The sequence below is a fragment of the Cydia fagiglandana genome, chromosome 19 (genome assembly GCF_963556715.1).
Source record: "Cydia fagiglandana chromosome 19, ilCydFagi1.1, whole genome shotgun sequence".
Classification (NCBI taxonomy): Eukaryota; Metazoa; Arthropoda; class Insecta; order Lepidoptera; family Tortricidae; genus Cydia; species Cydia fagiglandana.
Genome location: NC_085950.1, coordinates 13872548 through 13895563, shown reverse-complemented (window position 1 = coordinate 13895563; position 23016 = coordinate 13872548). Strand labels below are relative to the sequence as shown.

Below are 23016 nucleotides of genomic sequence, written 5' to 3'. Positions count from 1 at the left end.
GAGCTGTTTTTAGAGTTTGCACAATATGGACATGCCTTGTCATTCGATGGTATATGTGGTGTAATTTAATAACTAAATAAATTGTTTTATTTAGGCTACCTTTCCGCTACGATCTTTACGTCGCCATTAAAACAAATGAATTTTATAGCAAGCTTTTTTAGTAAACCTCTTCAAATAATATGTATATCCATCCATATGCTACTATTAAAGTTGATTTGTACATAAGGCATTGTCATTTTAGTTTAATTATAATTAATAAAGTTTTACTTTAATATTTCTTTCTAAGGTGTATCTATATTAATATCTACACTTGACATAAGTGACGTCAAAATGGCTCACCCCTGCCGAGCTCTGGTAATGTCTCAATCATTTTGTTTTAACTGTCTTTTATTTCTTAAGCTTAAGTTCCTTCTCCTCTTCTTTATCTTTCCCTATCTCCGCGATGATAGCGCCTATCGCATGTAGATCCAGCATTTTGATTGGTTTGCCTCTCTGCAACACAGCCACCTATGAACGATGATTTGTTTCAGAAACGTTTCTTCCCAAAATACAATACGAGAAAGATATTAACTCTGCCTGTTATTATCCGAGGGTGTACATCAGCGCCACGGTGATACAAGTCGTGCTTTTCACCATTACTCGTATTCGCGTTTTAATTTGAACACGAGAGTTATGTCTTTATCGTGATTGGCATAAATCAGCTCGGTTAGCCTACATCTAATTATCATTGGTATCCGCATACGAGTTACTAAAACAATGGCTAGGCCAATTTAGCCCCAACTGCACCGAAGCTGCTCGAAGCATCATACTTTTCTAAGTTTCTATTAATGCAACTTACTTCTAATTTTCTGTGATCTCTTCCCTGTACTACCTCTAGCAGTGCTCTGATGGCTAGCTTGATAGTCCCCGCATCCGTAGCAACTGCCTGCGGACTGTAGTTCTTCTCTAGGAACTCCAGAACCGCCCCGTCGCATCTGCCCGCTGCGCAAGCCTGACAAGACAACAGGCTTAAATAAGTAATAGAATTTCATACAGAATTATCACGCTCCACCCCACCCCAAATGGAGCTACCTCACCTCTCTATTACCATCACCAGAATCTCAGTTCAATAATTAACCGGTGACGGAGCGTTGAGAGGACCAACTTATGCTCAGATACTTCTGGGGACACGTGAGGGCCGAGAGTGGCAAACATCTTATAGACTGCGAAGACCACCTACCACCATCAACGTAACATCAGACTTGCGGCTGTTCAAACAAAGAATATATACCTGCCACTCGTAATACGTTCCCGAAGGGTTTGTCTGGAACAGATGTGGTGTCCCGTCGCAGTCGAATCCGCCAATGATGCAGGAGATGCCAAAGGGCCGGCGGCCGTTGCCCTGAGTATACTTCTGCTTCAGGCCCGCGATGTATCGCGCGATGTACTCGACGGTCACCAAGTCTTCTACCATAAGCCGGAAGGATTGGCATTCGATTTGTGCCCTAAGGAATTTCAATATTTGTTAAAGATGAGAAACGCATTCCACATATCACAAATTACACAAATAACATAAAGAGTAGTTGGTTAGTTGGCTAGTATTTTAAAAGAATGTGATATTGTAAAACATTGGAAGTCTTGTTTAACCTTATAATTATGTATTGAATTATAAGAGAGCAAGACGGCGTGGATGATGAGCGTTCATCATAGGGATAGATTTATTTAAAAGAATACCTGCAACGTTTTGAATCAAATAAACAGTACGTAAAAAATATGATGTTTACAAAATTCTCAGATTAGTCCCGCGCCTCGCTAAAGCTCCAAATCATTTATAAAGTTGTATAATTTCACTGCCTGCAAAAAGATGAGTGTTTTTAAATTAAAATTCCTTGTCTCTCCATATTGCCGCCGCTTTAAATCAGATGTTTTATGATCGTCAAATTTGGCATTTTCTGCCTCGTAAAAATATTTAGTCGAAACCGGAATGACATCAGAAGGCACAGACGGATGCTACCACTGATAACATTATAAAATTATACCCAAGGGATTAACATTCCTGCTACTGCGTCGTAAACAGATCGTACAATTTGAATTTTATCTCGTTCAAAGTCGGCGCAGTCTAACGATGGAGCTTTACAAAAAATCACAGCCAAAAACACCTATAGCATTAAACAAAAGCATTGAATGCCCATTTTTAGGGTTCCGTACCCAAAGGTTAAAACGGGACCCTATTACTAAGACTTCGCTGTCCGTCCGTCCGTCTGTCACCAGGCTGTATCTCACGAACCGTGATAGCTAGACAGTTGAAATTTTCACAGATGATGTATTTCTGTTGCCGCTATAACAACAAATACTAAAAACAGAATAAAATAAAGATTTAAATGGGGCTCCCATACAACAAAGGTGATTTTTGACCAAAGTTAAGCAACGTCGGGAGTGGTCAGTACTTGGATGGGTGACCGTTTTTTTTTGCTTTTTTTTTGTTTTTGTTTTTTGCATTATGGTACGGAACCCTTCGTGCGCGAGTCCGACTCGCACTTGCCCGGTTTTTAGAGTTCCGTTGTCAAAAATGGAGACCTTATAGTTTCGTCAAGCCTGCGTTTGGCAATGCATCATTAAAACTTTGCAGTGCAGTGGATACAAATGATAACATCGAACCTTGAAACCATAACTCTGGCATCAGCGGCCCACCCAGAAAACACCAACACCACATGCTCGTCCAGCGGGTATATCTTCTTCTCCATCCTGTCTTCCTGCAGTTTTGCCAATGCTCTCTTCTCCCCGGCCAGCACAACAACATTCGGCCCTCGAATCCCCACAGCTGCGAAGCCCCTCTTTACTGCTTCTTGGGCGTATTGGACTTGGAGAAGTTGACCGTCAGGAGAGAATACAGTCACAGCTCTGTCATAACGAGACATTATTATTCTTATTCGTATTCTTCTTTCACAAGATTTATTTGATGTAACTTTGGTAAAAGATGTAAAACATAAAAAAATATATAAAGATAAAAAATAATGCTTCTGTATAAAACTAATATTATGACGTGCTGTCAAAAGCTGACAATACTAAATATTCCCAAACATTGTTTATGGCCCATAAGGCGACTTGCACATTGAACAAACTATAAAATATGTCATTTAAATAGGGACCACAACTTTGTAAACCCAAAATACATATATTACATTAGAGTTTGTGCGAAAAGAGAAGAATCGTGGAATGTATGGGGGCCCAATACATTCCACGACTCTTCTAGAGTTTTACCCATATTGGTGGTGACATACTTAGCATAGTCGCGGTCTATATGTTTGTAATTTATAAAATATATTTAAGAAACATTACCATTGTACGCAATAGTCACTATTCCCCCAGAATGAGGCCACAATGCATCTCTGTATAGATACATCCATCATAGAGATAAGATTGTCAATGGAGGTATTGTGATTGGAGATGCAGCGAACCGTGGTATCTTTATTATATGGCTTCTAGTGTATGTCACCTGCTTAAAGAGATCATTGTTTGAGTTGTTGTGTACTTAATTACTGATTAAATTCAAAGAACAATGGCGTATGATATGGATAAATCTAATTTAAATCCAAGCCGGTTCATAATCGTACCATGAATGTTGCAGCTTCAAACAGGATTAAGGTAGAATATTGTGATAAGGCTTACCCGTCAAACGCAACTGTAAAGGGGCCCACAGATTACCAGTTGGTAACTGGTAATCTGTGGGCCCCTTAAAACCCGACAGCAGTACACTGCAATTTCTACTTCTAGGTTTGGCACTGTGAGACTCCACATGGCTTCTGGCTATGGTTCATGCATGACGCCACTCTGGTCTCATTTCAGCTTAAGTCCCCTAGCAGCGTGGTTGGATGTTAGAGCAGACCAGGTCTTTTTAGAGCAGTTTTTGAACTTAACATTAAGTACTTGCTAACTTCCATGCAGGCATCCTATTACCATGTTTTGCAGACTGACCTGCCTCCGAGAAGAAGGTACAAATTTTCCCGCTTTCTCCGCTGCATACCACCGGCTAGTGATGAATTATTTATTATATCCCCTTTGAACTATTCATAATAATCGGCAGTCTGCTAAAATGCTAATAATATGGTTGCAACACCGCATGCAAGCATAAATTTAATAAGGGATAAATGTCAACATCGCTTAGCGAAAGATTGAAAATGGATTCTGTTAACTCTTGGTGATAGCACAGAATAAATAATATTACTAGGTATAGTCAGCCAAGAAAGTGGAGTTTTCGACTCTATCATCTGATGGATAGAGTCGAAAAGTGCCACTTTCTTGGCTGACCGTAGAGAAGAGTCAGTTTTCTTCTGAAGATTTCAGATAAAGTTTGAGTCATGAAATAGGCTAAATTCCGAACAGAGCTAAAAGAATTGCAACTTTACCAACCGTTTTTGCCTGTTAAGATAATAATACTTACCCAAATGTCTGTCTAAATTACAGATATTACTTCATTTGTTTTGATTCGCAATCTAGATAGATTTTTTTGACCGTTCCTAATTGAGCATGATGTTATAAGTAGTTTCCACCGCAACAAAGATTCTATTTAGAGTCATGAAAAAAACGACTTAATCCTGTTTTAATAAAGCTTAAAATCAAAATTTAATCAGGTCGAAGAGTTATTGCAGGCACTGACTGCCACAGACGCGGAATTCAGACAAAGAGTCGTAACGACCAATTTAGCTCAAGTCGAGAGAACGATCGTTATTAATTTATCTTAGTACTTTGGTACCGATGTGAGATTTACTTGATGAGGCATTATTTGATTATCGTAAAATGTAGTGCCTGTGAATATAGAAACGTGTACAATATGCACGTGAGATAAAAAAATGTTCCAGTGGCCTAATTATGTAATTATTTATTTTATGATTGTATGGAATTACAGTAAGCTCTATACATTTTCAAACATGCAAGCATATTAATTGCTCTTAGCTTACAATATCTGTTCCATCTTAGTATATTAAAACCTTATTGTAGTTCCTTCCAATAATAGTATATTTTTATTTAGAAGTAAACACCCGGCCTTATGTCATTTGTCACTTATGGTTCGTCTTTGTCATTATTGCTTTGTGTTTATTTTATTGTTATTCAAAAGAATTGGTTATATTTCTGGAGGATGTGAAACATTGTGAAATTGCTGCCCTTAATATTAGGAACAGATTATTATTTATCGATTAACCTAGAACTTTTTGTCTTATTGGGAATTAAAGAAGAAATAACACAAAAGGTAGTGGACCTATGCGACTCTTTCATCATATTCGCGCGTACCGTGCATCGTATTGGTCTTCCGCCTTCATACCACAACAACTCAGTCGTAAAAACAAGTAAGTTGCCCAATGCCCATTCTATTGAAGACTATTTTCTTACTTCTTGAATTTGTTGTTCTTAAAAATCATCACAACGCACTATAGGACTCCGGTAAGTTGTTTTTGTGTTTTTATATCAACCAGCCCAGAGATGGGCAAAATGTAATCGACTAACGATTAACGATTAAGACTAAAAGAATTAATGGCGACTGACGATTGAAAACGACGACTGATCAATCGTAGTTGTATAGAGTGCAACTAATTTAGTTGCAACTAAATTAGTTGCCGATTGATTACGGACAACTAATTTTTGTAATCGACTAATTAGTTAGACTATTTTTTCCGCGACTAATGTTAGAAGCAAATTAAATGGAAAACCTCGGTATGGCTATGTTGACAGCCAGCAGATTAGGACTTATTAACGCATGTATAAAAATGAAATAGCACATGTGTTACTTGCGATATTTTGACCATTTTTATGGAGTGTAAAATTTCTCTTATCTAAGGGTAAATAAAGATTAGGTACTTTGTGCATTGACACTTAAAACACAATTTTATAAATAAAACTTTGTATTTTGTTGTTAATCAATGTCAATCGTAAAAATAATAATTAAAATAAAAAAAATATCAAATCAACGTTCTATATACGATAAAATGTTCATATCATATGTTATGATATAAAACATTAAAAAACACACTTATAATAAATCAAACTTTGTATATGAAACATTCAAAGCAAAAAGTATCAAAAAATCAAAAAAAGCTTATAAATAATCAACATGTTTGTACATACATCATAACATTATGCATGCTCAATTAAAATTTGCGAAGTATGTTTTGCATTTGTGACATTTACTTATTATTTAATCACTGTAAAAAAAATGTTTATAATTAATAAAACAGACACATTTCCAATATTGTGATAGGTTTAAAAATAAAGGATATAATCATTGGTAAATATTTTTTTACTATGTACTTTCTTTACCCATTATATATAAAGTATAACATTCAATACAATATATCAAGCTCTGCATATAATAAACTACATAATCAAAATTTGCTCATAAATATAACCATATAAATGTACTTAAAAATTAGAGTACTCACAACAAATACAACACGAGTAAAATAATCTATAGAATATGTTTACTTTTTTAAGTTCGTTTTCAATACTACTCTTTCTTCAAATAGATGATCTGAGAGCCTATTTTATTTAGGGAGATTCATCATTGTGGCATATGAAAAAACTCTCTCGACAGATGCTGAAGATGGCAAGGGTAGTGACATAGTTTTAATATAGATTTAACCGTGAAATTTAGTCGATTGAAACTAAAACTAATTTAGTTGTTAGTTGTACATTCTCACAACTAATTTAATCGCAACTAAATTAATCGCGATTAAAAAATGACGATTGATATTTTTAATCGATTGATTAGTTAACTAAAAAGTTAATCGATTAATGCCCATCTCTGAACCAGCCCTTGCGGGTAGGGTTTGCACGACGGATCCGAAATGTATGGGAAGATCCGCGGATCCGGATCCGGATAATTTCATACATTTCGGATCCGGATTGCAAACCCTACTTGCGGGGATTTATTATCTTTAATATCTCAGTTTTACAGGCCCCAAGTTGCCTTTTCGTTATCTCTGTGTTTACACATCCTTGATAACATTACCGGTATTGATCGATGTTCTTACTGAATGTGCTTGTCGCTAATTCCTGGACGCCCGCCTATATTCGGCCTTCGCTAAAAGCGTCCGTCTGCGTTCCACCCGTATTGAGATAACCCTCAAGTAAATAAACATGTTTTAAATTTATCTGATTTCAAGTCTGTTTTGTTCTTCATCATTCCGACGAATTTGGTAAATTATGAATGCCTATAATTTATAAAGGATATCCCTTCGTGATCTGAGATACTTGGCTTTGGCAATGTATTGCAATGTGGTCCAGCCCACGCTTCTAAATATGTTATAGAAGTAAAGCATATAACGCATCATCTGTGCGCTCTGTGCTCTACAATGGTTCTGTTTTACCTGAAAACCAGGTGTTTTCGCACTAAACTTTGCGCTGTCCTGTGACAAGTTGGTATCTACTTCTTACTTTAGAACTTTGTATTAAAATTGGAACAGTCTGTGTAATCTAACACACCATATAATAAACGTACATCTCTTTTCACACTGCTAATATTATTCATCTGTTTCTGTTTTATTGCCATTGCCAGAGATGAAGGGGGATGTCGCAATGCGTTTTAATCGAATAGGGTTAAACAAAAGCACATGTTGAATATTGAGATATCTCAATTTGATTGCAAAATATTCCACACGTTTCTATGTATGGGCATGTATGGTTTACAGCCCTAGAGTCCCATTAACAAAATGATTCACGCACAGTGGGCCGGATCGTCGCCATGTATGTCTCGGCAAACATTACACAATTATTGACCGCCTTGTGATGTGATTGTACAAATAAGCTACCTTCCTCTTAAGTAATAGTATAAAAATAACTGTTAACACAGTCGGCCTGTTGACAATATCACACCTTTGATCTTATTCGTTGCCAGAAGTAGATCCGGTTATTTGTGGTCTCTACTTAACTCTATAGTTGCGTTAGCTAAGGCCTCCGTTTCAACATGGGCAAAAATTATTTCGTATGTCCGGATGTTCTCCAGAAATTCGTGAAATTTTGAAAGTAGGTTCAGTAATGAATTAATTTTCACAAAGCCACTATAGTATAAAGTACCTGCAAGACGATTTCTACGGAAATGTGGTTTATAGAATATATGTTAGAATGTTTCAAACTTTACCTATACAAGAAGTTTGACGTTTTAAATAACATTTGCACTGTGTGCGTTAATATTTATTTATTTATTTATTTATTTATTTATGTTAGGAGAACCAACAGCTATAAAATTTACAATAGACAACAAGATTAAAACAGGAAGCCAATTACAGGAACTCACAGGTAGTTACAAAGTAATAAATTTTAAACTAATGCTAGCACCTACGCACACACACATGCGTACAAAAAGAAAGTGAAAAAAAAAAAAAAGAAGCATAATTGAAAATGGCAATAGAAGCCTTACAATAGATCTTAAGTTTTAATACTTATAGCTAAGTTTAACACACACTAAGTTGATAAATTCAATGTATTTGCTCGCCTAATGAAGAAAATAAAAAGAAAAGCCGAAAGTATAAGTACATGAATTAAATACAGTAGTAGAAAGGTCGCTCACACAAAACACCGCTTAACCAAACTGTGCCTCACACTGGGAACTTTGCAATTGAATATATCGATATCAATGTCCTTCGATAGCTCATTTAGCCTTCGACTCGCGCGAACTAGGAAGCTATTCTGTCTATACTTGGATGATGCAGTTTTAACAGATAATGGGGGATAGTACCTTTTAGAACGATAGGGAGTATTGAAAGAAAGTTTACCAAGTAGCTCGGAACAATCAGTTACACCACTGGTGATGTTCAAGAGAAAGGTAATGTCCGATATATCACGTCTTTCTTGCAACGGGACTAGATGGTGTTTCTTACAAATACTTAAATAATTGGATGAACTATAGGGATATTTCAGTTTATAGCATAAATATTTTATAAATTTTTTCTGGACGCGTTCGATTCGGTCAATGTAAGTACTATAGCATGGGTTCCAGACCTGTGACGCGTACTCCAGTTTACTCCTCACATATGCGCAATAAAGCACTTTAAGGGTTTTAGCCTGGGTGAAGTATATGGAATTTCGCATTATAAAGCCTAGCGCTTTTAGTGCTCCACTAATAATACTATCAATGTGCTTGTCAAATAAAAGTTTACAATCGTGAATAACACCCAAGTCCTTCATATAAGTTAATTTCTCAAGCGGGTGGCCCTTTAATGTATATGATGTGGAGGTTACATTGCGTTGACGGGAAAATGTAATTGAAAAGCACTTGGAGGGATTAAGCTCTAACCTATTTAGTTCACAGTACTCATCAAGACGTTCAAGATCGGATTGCAGTAACATTGAGTCATGGTTGGATTTTATCTTGTTAATGATCTTCATGTCGTCTGCAAAGCAAAGAAGTTTAGAGTGCAAAAAACACTTGCCTATATCGTTAACAAAAATGTTGAATAATAAAGGACCGAGCAAGGACCCTTGAGGGACGCCGCTCGGGACTGACACCCATCCAGATATATAGTTATTGACCACAACGGCCTGAGACCTATTATTGATGTAAGAGGAGAACCACCTCAGTAAATCCCCATGTATTCCCATGTCACACAACTTGGATATCAGTAACCTATGATCAATCCTATCGAAACACTTGCTGTAGTCAGTATATATGACGTCAACCTGAAGGCCACTATCCATTGCTTCAGTGACATAATCATTCAGTAAAACAAGATTGGATACAGTAGACCTTCGTTGCAAAAATCCGTGCTGATGATCACTAAAAGAATGTTTAAAAGTATCGTATACTTGTTTAAATACAATTTTTTCTAGTACTTTTGAAAGTATACATAATTTCGATATCGGTCTGTAGTTAGTTATTTCCGTTTTCGGACCCTTTTTATGCACGGGGGTGATAAAAGCCGACTTCCATATGGAGGGTATTGAGCACTCGGCGAATGAACGACGAAAGAGTAAAACAATGGGACACACCAAGCTCTTAGCACAGTTAATTAAGAACAGGGCAGGTAGCTCATCAGGTCCCGCTGACTTTGAGGGATCTAATTTTAATAATAAATTAGTGACTACGTCCGGATTAATTTCAATGCTATTTAAGCTAGCCTCTGAGTCATACCTAGGATAGATTGAGTGATCGATGTTTACTTTTGAGGCTGTGAAGGTGGTAGAAAAATAATCTGAGAAAGCGTTACAAATATCCAAACCTGAATTAAATATTCTGTTTTCATACATAAGGCTACTGGGTAAACTCTGAGAGCATGAACGAGACTTCACAAACGACCAAAATTGTTTTGGGTTAGTAGCAATATTTTTTTCCACCCGGTGTATATACGAAGTAAAACATGTATCCTCTAATTTACGTACTCTTTCCCTAAGAACGTTAAATGAGACTAAATCTGATAAATTCTTGTATATTTTATATTTTTTGAAATATTTGTATTTTTCTTTAATTGCTTTCTTTAATGAAAGTGAATACCATACCGGATAATTATCCCTTTTAATTGTTTTACTGGGTATAAATTTATTCCTAAGTTTCTTAAAAGTTAGGTAAAAGAAATCCAAAGCCTGCTGAATATAGGCCATTAATTAAAGCTTATTGTGACAATTTAAACATATGGATGTGAAAATAGTTTGTATACAAAGCATGCTTTCGTTTTTGACAGCAGGTATCTTAAGTTAAAGCGGTTGCTATGTCGCGGCATGTTTAGCCAGAGATAGTATCAGTCTTGTTTAGATCTTTAAAATCATAGATGTGTCCTGTTTTGCTATTGGATATAGCCTTACCTTATTTTTGATAAATTATTGTTATTAAGTTTCTTAATTAGTTATTTTGTGGCCGAACTAACCGAACGCAAAGAGCATCTCTTTTACATGTAAGCACGAGCAAAGATCTTCCTATTCACAGCGAGACGCGATTGGTCAAATTCATTATAGTGCACTGAAGTGTTTTGTAATAAAATCATTATAGTTGATCGTCCATAAGTATGCGATTATAGTTTGGTTTACGAAATCTTAATTCAATCATTAAAGTAGAAGACTAGAAAACGTAGTTATCTTTGTTTTGTTGGTCAAAGAACGCAGTGAGTCCGCATCCACTATGGATTTCATCTAGTATTTGTTTCCCATGGCCGTTGTCTCGCGACTTTCGCCCGGTTTCCCTGCGGTGGGAATATTATAATAAGTTAGCGCGAAATTAAGTAACGTTTCGCAGGAAATTGCATGTTATCCCCTTCTCTAGGACAACTTTGAGACGCACGGCTAATGCATATTCCTCGACGCTTACTAAAGTACTGTAAACTAAATATGTAATCAGTTGTGTTAAATTTAACATGCTACCACGGCAGTTTCTTAAATTTACTAAAAACAATATGTGACGTCCCACGGCAAACGGTAAGGTACCTTATGGCGGTTGGCGCTTACGCTATTATTAACGCCGCTCCCATGCAAGTATTATTGCGGCACTATGCGACGTAAGCGCCAGCCGCCATAAGGTACCTTTTGTCGTGGAACGCCACATATTATAACATTTATAACTAACTTTCGTAGGGATTTCGCTCGAGTATAGTGAATAGTAATTTAGATAGTTATTATAAATTAACATACAGCTTATTTTATTGTCTATTGGGCCATTGTTATGTAAGTTTCTTTAAAAATAGTCTTATACCCGAAAAAAATTCAGCGACGGGGTATATACGAGCAAGTATACCTAATCAATTATTTCCCAAATTCGTAACGTATTTCCCGTAGCCTTTTGCAGAACATAGTTAAGTAGTTTCAGAAATAGGTATGCAAATGCGTCAGGTTAGTGACCCACACCGACAAAAACGGCCCGTGAACACGATTTTAGGCTGAATAGATAGAACTAGTTATACTGTTTTATGCCTTTTTATCATGCAAAGGAGATTGTAAATGAAGAAGGCAATTTTATTTGTAGCTAGATAATTTTCTTTTTTATTATAACATATATTTTATATCGAAAAATAGTAAAATGCATCTAAAACTCAATACGGCATTAATTTATGGCATTTGAAGTTGCCATTAACATACGTACCAATCTGCCCCACCACGCACAGTCGAAACAGCTATTGGAAAACATCAAAAACAAATTCAAACTCGTTTCTGAACTGGTCATTCATACCTATTAGGTATATTATGTATATTACTGCCGACAATAAAAAGTAGAATGGTCAGCGTTTCGATCCGATTGGATCCCGGCACAACCGGTGTAAAAGCTATAGTGCTGGTTCCTTATACTCCTCGTAAATTTCTTTTTAAAAAGTAATATTTGATTGAAACCAGCAAGTTCAAGTTCGTCAGTTCAAGGCTCCCGGCGCCACGACCGGCACGGCATACGAATAGGCTTCGATTAGGCCTAGGGTTGCCAGTTGGTCGGGATTTGGCGGGATCCTCCCGATTTCTAGCATGTGTTCCAGATTCCCGACAAAGTGTAAACTGTCCCGAAAAATAGCTTCACGTTTTAAAACAATAATTTCAAGCTCCGAACTGTCGTCGAGCGAGCGAGCTGACGTAGTGTCAATAATGTAAATTATCGTTGTTTTTAATACAGTTACTTTAATTTGAATGTTTTTTTTTCCGACTTAAGTCCCAAAAACCCGAAAAATTTCTCTTGTTTCACGATAATAGCGCCTTTCGATCTGGCAACCCTAATTAGGCTGCACCGGCGTGACGTGCGCGGCTGCGCGTGCGGCTGTCTTTGGGTCGTTACTACTCGTTACGTTACTTAACTCATTGTAGAAAATTCAAGGGCCAAGTTTGTACGACGATAAAGACGTTCCATGTCCAAAACTAATAGGTATGAAAGAACTGTCATCATAAATTTAACTAAGTTTGTTCCCGATTGACGCATTGATTGAATTAGTTAGTGTATCGTCTGAACTTTGCGTGGCCAAAATTTTTTCCATTTGCCGTCGGATTGTACATTATGTACATGTTTATTTTTACGTCAATTTATTGTTGACTGCGATGCAATACCTTAATAACATAATACAATTCGACTTAATTACCTATGCATATGTAACGCTACCTATCGCTTCCTTAAAAGCCAGTGTATTGAGTTTGAAGCTCGCCGAATTTTCTGGATAAACCAAGCTAAGTTTGTCTTATATGGATATGGAACACTGTCATTGGGCGAGTTGGCAGCCTCCTAAATCACACTATTAAAATATCGTGTATTGTCTCCCTTACATCGCACTACATACATTTTAAACAGTATGGCATTTATATAGACCGCATCACTAAAACAGCAAAGCATCGCCAGCTTTCAGTTATTATTGGTCCCGTATTTCCAAATCGATTATTCTTCAATTTACTGGTCTAGCATTCGTTCTGCCCCGTAGGTGGTCTGTGTTGAGTCAACCACACTCGTTCTGCGCACGAGTACGATCTGTGGTGTTAACCGCAGCGCAGTGCCGGTTTTTGTAAAATATATCACGTTTTTTATTAGTTTCTTACAGGGTGCACGGCGCAATTAGTCTTGTATAAAAATACAAGAGTAATTGTACAGTCGACGTCAAAGATATGTATGTTAACATTTTTTGCCTTGTTACGATGTAAGGTGCAAAAGTGTAAACGTTTATTTGACGTCAACAATACGCTACGTCTAATAATCTGAAGGCAGCAAGGGACGGCCCCTTGCACGAATGCGCTAAACGCGCAGCCGTCTGGGAGGAGTCTCCACTCCTCCCGAGCGAGCCGTCAAACGTGTCACAAAGGGAGACTTCCAATGATGACCACGACCGCTCTGTCAAGAGTGTCCCGATCAAGAAGAAGAATAATCTGAATTGTGATGGTACCAGAACATTGAAAGTTTCCTGTAGAAACAATTCCACTCAATCCCTATCATGTTAAATAACTGCACTCGAAAGTTGGGGCTTCTTCGCCAAATAACACGTCGTCAAACTGTTGACGGTATATCCACTGTGCCCCATATCACGTAGGCGCAGTGGAGGCGGCTGTTACCAAATCGGCGCCGGTTCGATCTCGCTGATCTCATCGGCTCCACAAACAACATTATGCTTATTATTAACGAATAATGCTGTCACAAGCACATGCTATCGATGAAACGGTACCGATATGGACATTTATGCTTGGCTTTTAAATTCTGATATTATGTTTGATTTATTTAAGGTCAAATGGTATGATTCAATTTGAGAATCGCCTGAATCAATACAACCATATGTGGGCAAGACTTATTGGTGTTTATAATAGTCAGTTTACCATGTTACGCGTGGCTTCTTGATACCTACATGAGAGAACCAAACAATTTTCGGTAAATCATTAATTCAACCTGATATACGGTAAAATCCTAAAAAGCTTCTTACGTGAGTCTTTGTATCATTGTCGACATGTCGACACAATTAACATACCATTTGTTAATATTATTGCGACTTAATTCATAATGGTCATGGTGGTATTGCTGTTACTGCATATAGATTATACTAATGCCCCTGTAGCCTCAGTACACTGCATTGTGGTGCATTTTCCTCTAAAGAAAGTTAGAAAAAATTTCGCTATCGGTCAAAGGTCTCGACACTTGGGAATTAGGTTTTATGAAAGCCTCATCGCACACAATCATATTTGCCGGTGCGTAATTGTAGAACTAAATCGGGACCAATATTTACCGGTTCCAGTTCGGTATGCTTTCAATTTAAGAACTGTCAATACTAACCCGCCGGCGGTCACTCGGACAGTCACCGTTAACTTTTTTGTACAATTCTCCCGCGCCTTATACGGACTTGCTACTTCACTACTAGTACGTGCCTCGCCTCCGTTTGCCACCGTCATATTGAGGTTTGGTAACTGTTGTAATAGCTCTAGACTCTCTAGAGCCACATATATATATGTAGCAGAGCCGATTTTGAATGTTGAGAAAAGTCTGTGGAAGCAAAATTCGACGCGTTCCTTGCATCTCAATGCAAGCTATAGAGCGCTTACTGCGCTAGTCATTGAGTAAACAGTTTGTTTGCTGCTTTATTCCAGCGGGTGTAACATTTCGACAGTGTTTCCTCGATGTAGTACAGTATTATTGCTATACAACACAGTGACTACACGTGATACTTACAAAATGATGTCGTAACCACAAGCTTATAAAAGTATACACCACTTCATTGTAAAACAAATGAACGCCGTATAAGTGCATTCAATTTATCGTTAATCGTACCAGCCTCAATAACGTAACGGATCGTTTCATCCCACACCATTCCAGGGGTCTTATTCATGGCTGGCCGAGCATTCGCCTCAGTAAAACCAGAATTTATGCGGCTTTCAATAACTCATAGTTGCTAAGGATCGCTAGATCACACTTATATTGGTTTGTCCAATACGACGAGTATGGGAATGACATTTTAGTTTTTGCTCGCAACAAAGGAATTACATAATGTTGGAGTTCGCCGTGAACAGCTGATTCAATCAGCCTAGACCTCGTTCGATACTAACTAGAATTCATTGCAAATTGAAGCGTCTTCAGAATAAACCTACTAATGTCTATACTAGCTTATAATACCTATCCTTGCGAGTTTGCTAGCTTCGTGATGACAAGTGATGCATAGGAAATCTATGTTTGCGAAAAGCTCTTTGTTATCATCACCGGAAGAGGACTTTCATTTAAACCAACAAAATTCAGAGGTGTTATAGAGGTGTAGCTTTTAAACTTTCCTTAGTAGGTATTGTACAGTGTAAAATTTAATTTAATGTCATCTTCGTTCACTATCTTATAACTGAAATTCGACGTGTTGTAACTTGCTGCCAGTGTAACCAACAGCATGAGTAGCATGACATTTTAGTCAATATCTATAGATTGTATAAATACTAGATTAACCAGTAATATTTAACTATGTCAAATCCAGACATTAGCATATATATCGGCAAGATTTATTCAGTTGGTTTCGGTAAGGCGAGCCAGTCGGGTGACTGGTGAGTAACGAGGATTGCAGTAACGCCCGGTAGTGGCGAAAGTGCGCCGGTCTGTTCCCGCCTTGATACTGTTTAAAGATCCTATTAATGTTAGACTAGGCTCTACTTCGAGCCTATGATTATCGCGTTTATGGTGTGTCGTTGGAGATTAAACTTCCATAACCCATGACTCGGTTGATAAGTAACAAATACAGTCTTATCTACTTAATTTTCTTTTCGTGTTGACTGGTATTGGCATCGGGGATAAAGATTAATGGTTTTATGGGATGGCAGATGTTAGCGCCATTTATAAAATTAAGATAATTGGTATTGGTTGCTAAATATACACGTCATAAGTGCAGATATTGCAATAGGACCCATAAATATAGTTTGAACGCGCCCAATATCGTAAAGCTGTTTGTCACAAAGATTCACATAACGTATATAGTATAGTCTCTAAATAAATAAAAAACCCCATCACTTTTACATCACTAGTTCTGGTCTAGATATATATTAGGTAACTTAGGACCTAACTAAAATTACCGAATTGTTATTTCTGTTACAGTCGACGTCAAAGATACCTATCCCCTTACTATGTACAAAGGAGTAAGGTACAACAGTGTAAACATATCTTTGACATCGACTGTAGGTACTTACTGCTGCTCGAAGGTGTCGAGTCTACGACACGTCTAGCATCTACGGTATCTAGTATGCAAATTTGAGCGATTTATAGCCACCTCAGTGATTTGTTAGTCCTTGACAACCGTGGGCGAAATTATTCTGTTACAATTAACTTTCCTTTCTGTAGGTTATCCTTATGATTTACTGTACTGCAACCACTTAATGTAACCGGATATTTTATAATATTTCTTCTCTAATCAACTCTGCCTGTAAAGGAAAATGGCTGTGTGGTAACTTCACATAATATAAACTTACCACTTTCCAAGCTAAATTGAAAAGTAAGACATTCTAAATTTCCGTTATGGTTAATCATAGACTAGGAATCCTCTAGACGGAGTTTAGAGCAATTATTTCATGCAACCGATGCTGCCAAAAACGCGGGGGTGCGCGGGACGAGGTGAGCGAAGTCCCGTGCCGTGATTGGTCCGTTCAAACGACGAACGAGTTCACGGACGTCATACAAAGACACTTTCGACTCGAACATGGAGCAAAATTACCGTATGCGTGGCAGCGGGGGTAGCGCGACTATGCTCAGTCTAGAGGATGTTTTGTCTGTGTGGTTAATTAAACACATGTTAAAAAAGTTGACTCCCAAACAGTTCATTTGATCTATGAAGCTTGTCATATGTCTATTAATATGAACGTTGCGTATAATGTTCATGATTCAGATTGCTAATAATAAAAGTATCATGATTTTAATTTCAAACTTAAGCAACACCTAGGGCCTAGTAGCAAAATAAATTAATATAGGCTATAAATTTACGAGTTCCAGGAACCATTCTCAAAAGCTCTATTTATTAAGCTTATAAGCCAGTTTTAATTAGTTCTAAGCTCTCAATTGACTGTTTCTTAGAACCCAGCACAAGTTACATTACAGCGGCAAGTAGGTGGCCCCTTTAACCCACTAAAGATCTATTATCTTATCAATGAGATTTCTAATCAAGTATCAACACAAAAGGTGAATGGACGCCGTATTACAAGGCTGCTTAGTGACGGTTCGTTTAAATGGGTATTCATTCGGTGTTTTGTTCTAAGATAACGTTCGCAAAAGGCATGTTTCAACGATACTTTAGAAAGGAAATAGAAAGCATTCGAACATTAATTTTATACTAGCATAAAAAGCGTGTTAATAAATGTTTTAGCGTTGAACCCTAGTTAATTATCAGTGTTCATTAAGACGAAACAGGAGCTGAGTTTTAAATCTTTTAGGTAAATATACCCGTCTCGCTAACGGAAGCGGCACCTAAAAGTGGTGCCATAAGGACAAGGCGAAAAATCCTGCGTAAAAATCTCAAAAATCGAGGTTTCGTACTCCTCTGTTTCCTCCTCCAAAACTTAACCAATCGTAACCAAATTTGGAAATCTAAATGATTATGAAATTACCTGTGTCGAACCGTTTTGCTTTTTTGGCTAATTGATATCAGTTTTGAATGCCACGCCTCTCATTGCGGCATAGTCAATTAGGCCATTTTGGCCATTTTTGAAGGGCTCTAGCGCCTTAAAAAACAAAAATATCAAAAAAAAGCAAAACGGTCCGACACAGATATTGACAATATTAATCTGTGTTGAAAAAATCATTGCTCTAGCTTCAAAAACCACGGAGGAAAACGAGGAGTACGTTTGTATGGAGAAATGACCACTCCTGTTGGCTCTTAAATGACTGGAACTTGCTATCAAGAACGTAGACTACATACGTATAATCTCTACGCTAAGTTTGCGGCTTACACCGACTTGGCAGTAATAATATGGGAGCCGCCATACTTACTTTAGCACTTGGTGTGCGAACTTAGCTCAAACAGACTCTAAAGAATATCTTTCAGCACCTTGTACAGCGACCTACAATGTTTGTACTTTATGATTGAATGGAATTCATAAAGTGTATAGGCAAGGATGCACTTTGGCAGCTCGATGTAAGTACATACAGTATAGATATTTTATGGCTCCTCTACACGATGGGCCAACGCCGGCCACTCCAAAGGAAGCAGCCATGCGGTGACTTGAGATAGCAATATCACTTGCTCCCTCTAACGCATAAATGCGTCCCTTGGAGTGGCCGGCGTTGGCCCATCGTGTAGAGGAGCCATTAGATGGCAACTGTACTCACCATGTTTGAACCTGTTTTGGTAGGTAAAGGTTTGTTTACGCCGCCGAACCCATTCGCTAAATGCACGGGTAGGTTCAGCAATCCATCAACATTAGGGTTCATGCACCTTGCTATTCGCGGACGCACCCAACTTATTGGTGAATTATAACAGGGTTGCTGCCTGCATTTGATATAGGTACACCTTCGACAATTATAATAGGAGCATTATTTTATATACATAGTTGTTTTTACTTTTTATTTGTATTTGTATAGTTGTTTTTACAGATTTTTGCTTTGACCATACATAGTACAGATCAACTTCACAATGATCAATTGACCTGATACCATCTCCAAATAGCTGCAAAATGTACTGTTGAGGGTTAAGTTGTAGTCATATGGTCATATTAGGACGGCAAACCACCTCTAACTCTAATTATAAACCAGACCAAACTTAATCTTCACCCTTGGTGGCGCTGTGGTGTCAACCCTCGCTGGCTCAGACTCATAAATCCAACTTTGACATATCGTAACCCTTGGTCGAAGGCGAATTCCGTTTGCCTTCTAACTTTAACATTTGCAACTTTTACGACTACTCTGAACTATAACTACATGCGTTTGCAATAAAACCTATCAAACACGACAAGTTAGCTCGTATTTCAAGCGCTATAAGAGTCACGGTGCAAAATACAAACAATGTTCTGTACAGGATTAACGATTTACTCGGCACTGTTAGAATGTGAAGTACAATCCATTAAAACATTGGTGAGCCGGTACAGTCGCAATCAGACAGGAGAGTGGCCAAAGTGTTCACAAATGAGTAAATAAACAAGCGCTTTGCTTCTACTTTCCTTATGCGCACTGCCAAGGAATGGAATTCCTTGCCGGCGTCTATATTTCCGTGTTCTTATAACCCGGCAACCTTGAAATCAAGAGTGAACAGGCACCTTCTGGGCGAGCTCGCTCCATCGTAGGCCACGTCTACGCCTCGGCTAGTCTGTGGCCATGAGTAAGCCCATTCATAATAATAAAATAATAAATAAACAAAGCTACGACGTTGTAATAAGAAGAAAAATAAGAAATTAGGTTGGTTGAGCCCCTTCACAACCTATCGAAAAGGATAATTAAAGGTAAAATGCATGATTGTTTAACCCGCGCCCGTATTACAATATGTACAACTTAACATATGTATGTTTATATTTTTTGCAGCTTATTAAGTTGTAAAAGTAAACATATCTTTGACGTCGATTGTACATGAATCGCTACAATCGTTACACTAGTAGGTATCGTTACAGTAATACAGGTATGTTAATAAACACCCAATTTAGGCATTTGCCGAAATTACCATTTTCTCTGCAAAGGACAGATCAACGTGAGAATGTTGACAACTACTCGCCGCTAGAGAGCGTAGGTGATGCGTAGGATGTATGGTGATCTAATGGCAGTCTTTGCCATATTTCCACTTTGGCTTTTAATACTGGTGCCATACCCAATTTTGTATCTTAGTCGCTATGTAACGATTGAAGCTTTAAATCCTTTTGAACGCCACAGACGGCAATTGACGTCAACGCAAAATCGTGACAACGACGCCAAAGACGGTATTTGACGTCGATCGTTTTTTGATGAAAATCTACTGAAAAACACCCCACTTTTAGGTTGGCATTATTTATTCACGAAACTATATTTTACCCCCGTGGCGTCAATGGCACGGCAAATGGATCCGCCGTTTGGCGTTCAAAAGGTTAGATCTATTTCAAATTCTGCATTTGTAACCGCAAAACTTGACAGTTCGCCGTTGACATCGCCACTTTTTATCGTCACTCATTATAGTGTCCATGTGGTGTGGTTGCTATGTTAAAAACTGCTATTAATGCGAGTCGAATTTGCCTTTTGATTCTTACAACCGTTTAGGACATGGTGGACAAATTCGGAACTAGCCTTTCTATAAACATATTAAAAATAGTATTTGGAGCGACGACAGCGCCATTTTTAACTCGAAGTAAGTTGGTGATGATCTAATTGTTGTCTTCACAGAATTAAGTAACTTATCAGAAATATACCGATTAGGATTTGATAGGATTCCGATATGGTGTTATTATTATTATGAGTTTATTTTTAAGTGGCATGGCGTACATGTATTCATCGTATCATATAAATTAAGTAAATGTTTTTGTTTTTCTGAGCTTATTATGATCAATTGATCATTGTCTATTTTTAGAACCAACGGATCTTGTCTAGTAACAAGATAGTATTTAGTGATATTATTGCGCAATTAGAGAACTTCATAAATATCGCTGTGTAAACTGAATTCGAAAATATAAGATATCGACCTCGGCCCATCTCATTTTGACGTATCTCTTCAAACCTTACAGGGCATCTAATAAACAAAGGACGATTATTCAAAATCTCATCTATGGTATTTTCTCATTTTCTCGACGAATGTCCTTTCAAGTCTCATAATTTAATTTGCCAGCAATACCATATCCCTTTATTCCCTATTTTAGCATCTTATTGTTCGTTATATCTTAATGAACGTGGCTTAGCGCCAACACGGCTTTCCATTGCTAATGCCCGCCCGCATGCGTTGTTATGACACCTTTAACTGCGCGTTTACACTCACAACTATAAATGCGCGATTTGTCTGGACGACTGCCATAGTTGGTCTACCGCAAGCAAGACAAACGTACTGTAACTCATCTCAACATTCGTAGTTTGAGAACTTATTCGATTTGCTTGGGTTCTCTCAACTACAGCAGAAGCAGTTCAGTAAACTACTAGGTGTCCCTTTGGTTGCAAACATGTCAATTTAACTAAATGTTGATTTTGGCCTTGTTGTATATTTGAGCCGTCCTTTGCTGTTATTGTGAATTACAGATTTTGTTGAATTGCAGTCTAATTATGCAAGTCAGAGAAGCTTTCGGCTAGCTGTTTAGTTTTGCTATTACCATCAGCAACGAGTTTTGACTATGATATATGTGCAGCTTTTATTCGGGTCCTTATGTGTGCTGTGGTGTATAATAGAGCCTATGATGGTGATATGTCTGTAAATATCACATTATCCCACTTATTCAGTGCAACATATAATCATTCGCAATTGACGTCACCATTACGAATGCAAGATCGCTCATTTAATAAAGCGATTATCATTCAGTATGTATGTTGGTCCCCTTGCCTATCTAGATATGGCGGCGACCCAGAATCTGAGCCTTGGTGTATATGGAAATAATACTTGGCTTAACATTGTCGGCTGTCAACGGCGCCGATTCCATCAATGGCCTGATGAATAGACAGGTTGAATTATTAGACTAAGTTAGTTTGTATTGGACTAACTTTAAGGCGGTCATATATTATCGCCGAGGTCAAAATAAGGGTATGACCAATGAGGTTATATTAGACTTGTAAAATGTAAGCACTAAAGCTCAAACTCGTATGTAAGCAAGTGGTTTAGAATGGGGTCTTCGATACAGACTTGAGTTGCTTGAGTCTCAAAGTCTAAACCAGTTGTAATAGTAAAACATATCTGGGCTGTCGAAAGTACAAATGTTGATGGATATCATAGTAATGTGGCGTTTTGGATTAGGCCGGTAGCATGCAGGCTTCCACTTAACATCAATTAGGAGTGACAAAAGAGTTAAATTGTCACAAAGTCACCTTCATAACAGTGTCAAACTAATGCATGCAACTAATATTACGGACTACTATCAGCAGCAGGACTACTATCTATTATTTACATATTAATCGCAACCAATCCAATGTGAAAACATTGTCCCAAAAGGGTCATAAAAACCTAATTCAAAGTCTTAAATATTATCAAGCAGTGTTGGCCGAAACGTTAATGCAATTGAAAATGTTGGCCATTAATCATTATAAATTGAACCTTAAACCGTAACGGACGATTACAGTCAGTCTGTTATCGAGTCGATAATATTCAAGACAAGTTAGAGTTAAAATTTAACCCTAGCATAGCGTGTGAGTAAGCGTTAACTGGGTTACTTTAGTTATCAGGAACTGGCTCGGAACTGGCATATCTTTTAATCCGTTCAGAAAGTTTGGTGGTGAAGTTATAAATGGGCGTTACGCCACCGAGTGACTAAACGAACTAATTAACATCTGTGGGAGGCTTAGTCACCAGATGGGATGCTAATCATATTTCGAGTAGGCTTTAATAGTTAGCTTGAGCAATCAGAATAACAGTTGCTGCAATGTTCCTGTCTGGTTTAATACCATACAAAGTAGAGCTAGACCAGAGTGCGAGTCTTGCTATAACACGATATTGACGATATTCTTTTACTTGTAAGTCTTTCCAAATTGTTTTTTTTTTAACCCCAAGTGCTAAGTCGAAACTGCCTCCACCAGCAAAT

The 23016-nt window shown here is 37.7% G+C and overlaps 2 protein-coding genes across 2 annotated transcripts in view; one reads left to right on the top strand and one right to left on the bottom strand.

Moving 5' to 3' along the window:
- The window catches only part of LOC134674231 (microtubule-actin cross-linking factor 1), a 312488-nt gene that overhangs the window by 44010 nt on the left and 245462 nt on the right, over positions 1 to 23016 (top strand). The window lies entirely within an intron of this gene.
- Positions 372 to 3016, bottom strand: LOC134673825 (proteasome subunit alpha type-7-1-like). The gene is made up of 4 exons (XM_063531853.1): positions 2638 to 3016; positions 1271 to 1484; positions 839 to 991; positions 372 to 507 (listed from the first exon to the last, which is right to left on the bottom strand). The coding sequence occupies exons 1-4, from the start codon at positions 2895 to 2897 to the stop codon at positions 388 to 390; spliced, it is 747 nt and encodes a 248-aa protein (XP_063387923.1). The 5' UTR covers positions 2898 to 3016; the 3' UTR covers positions 372 to 387.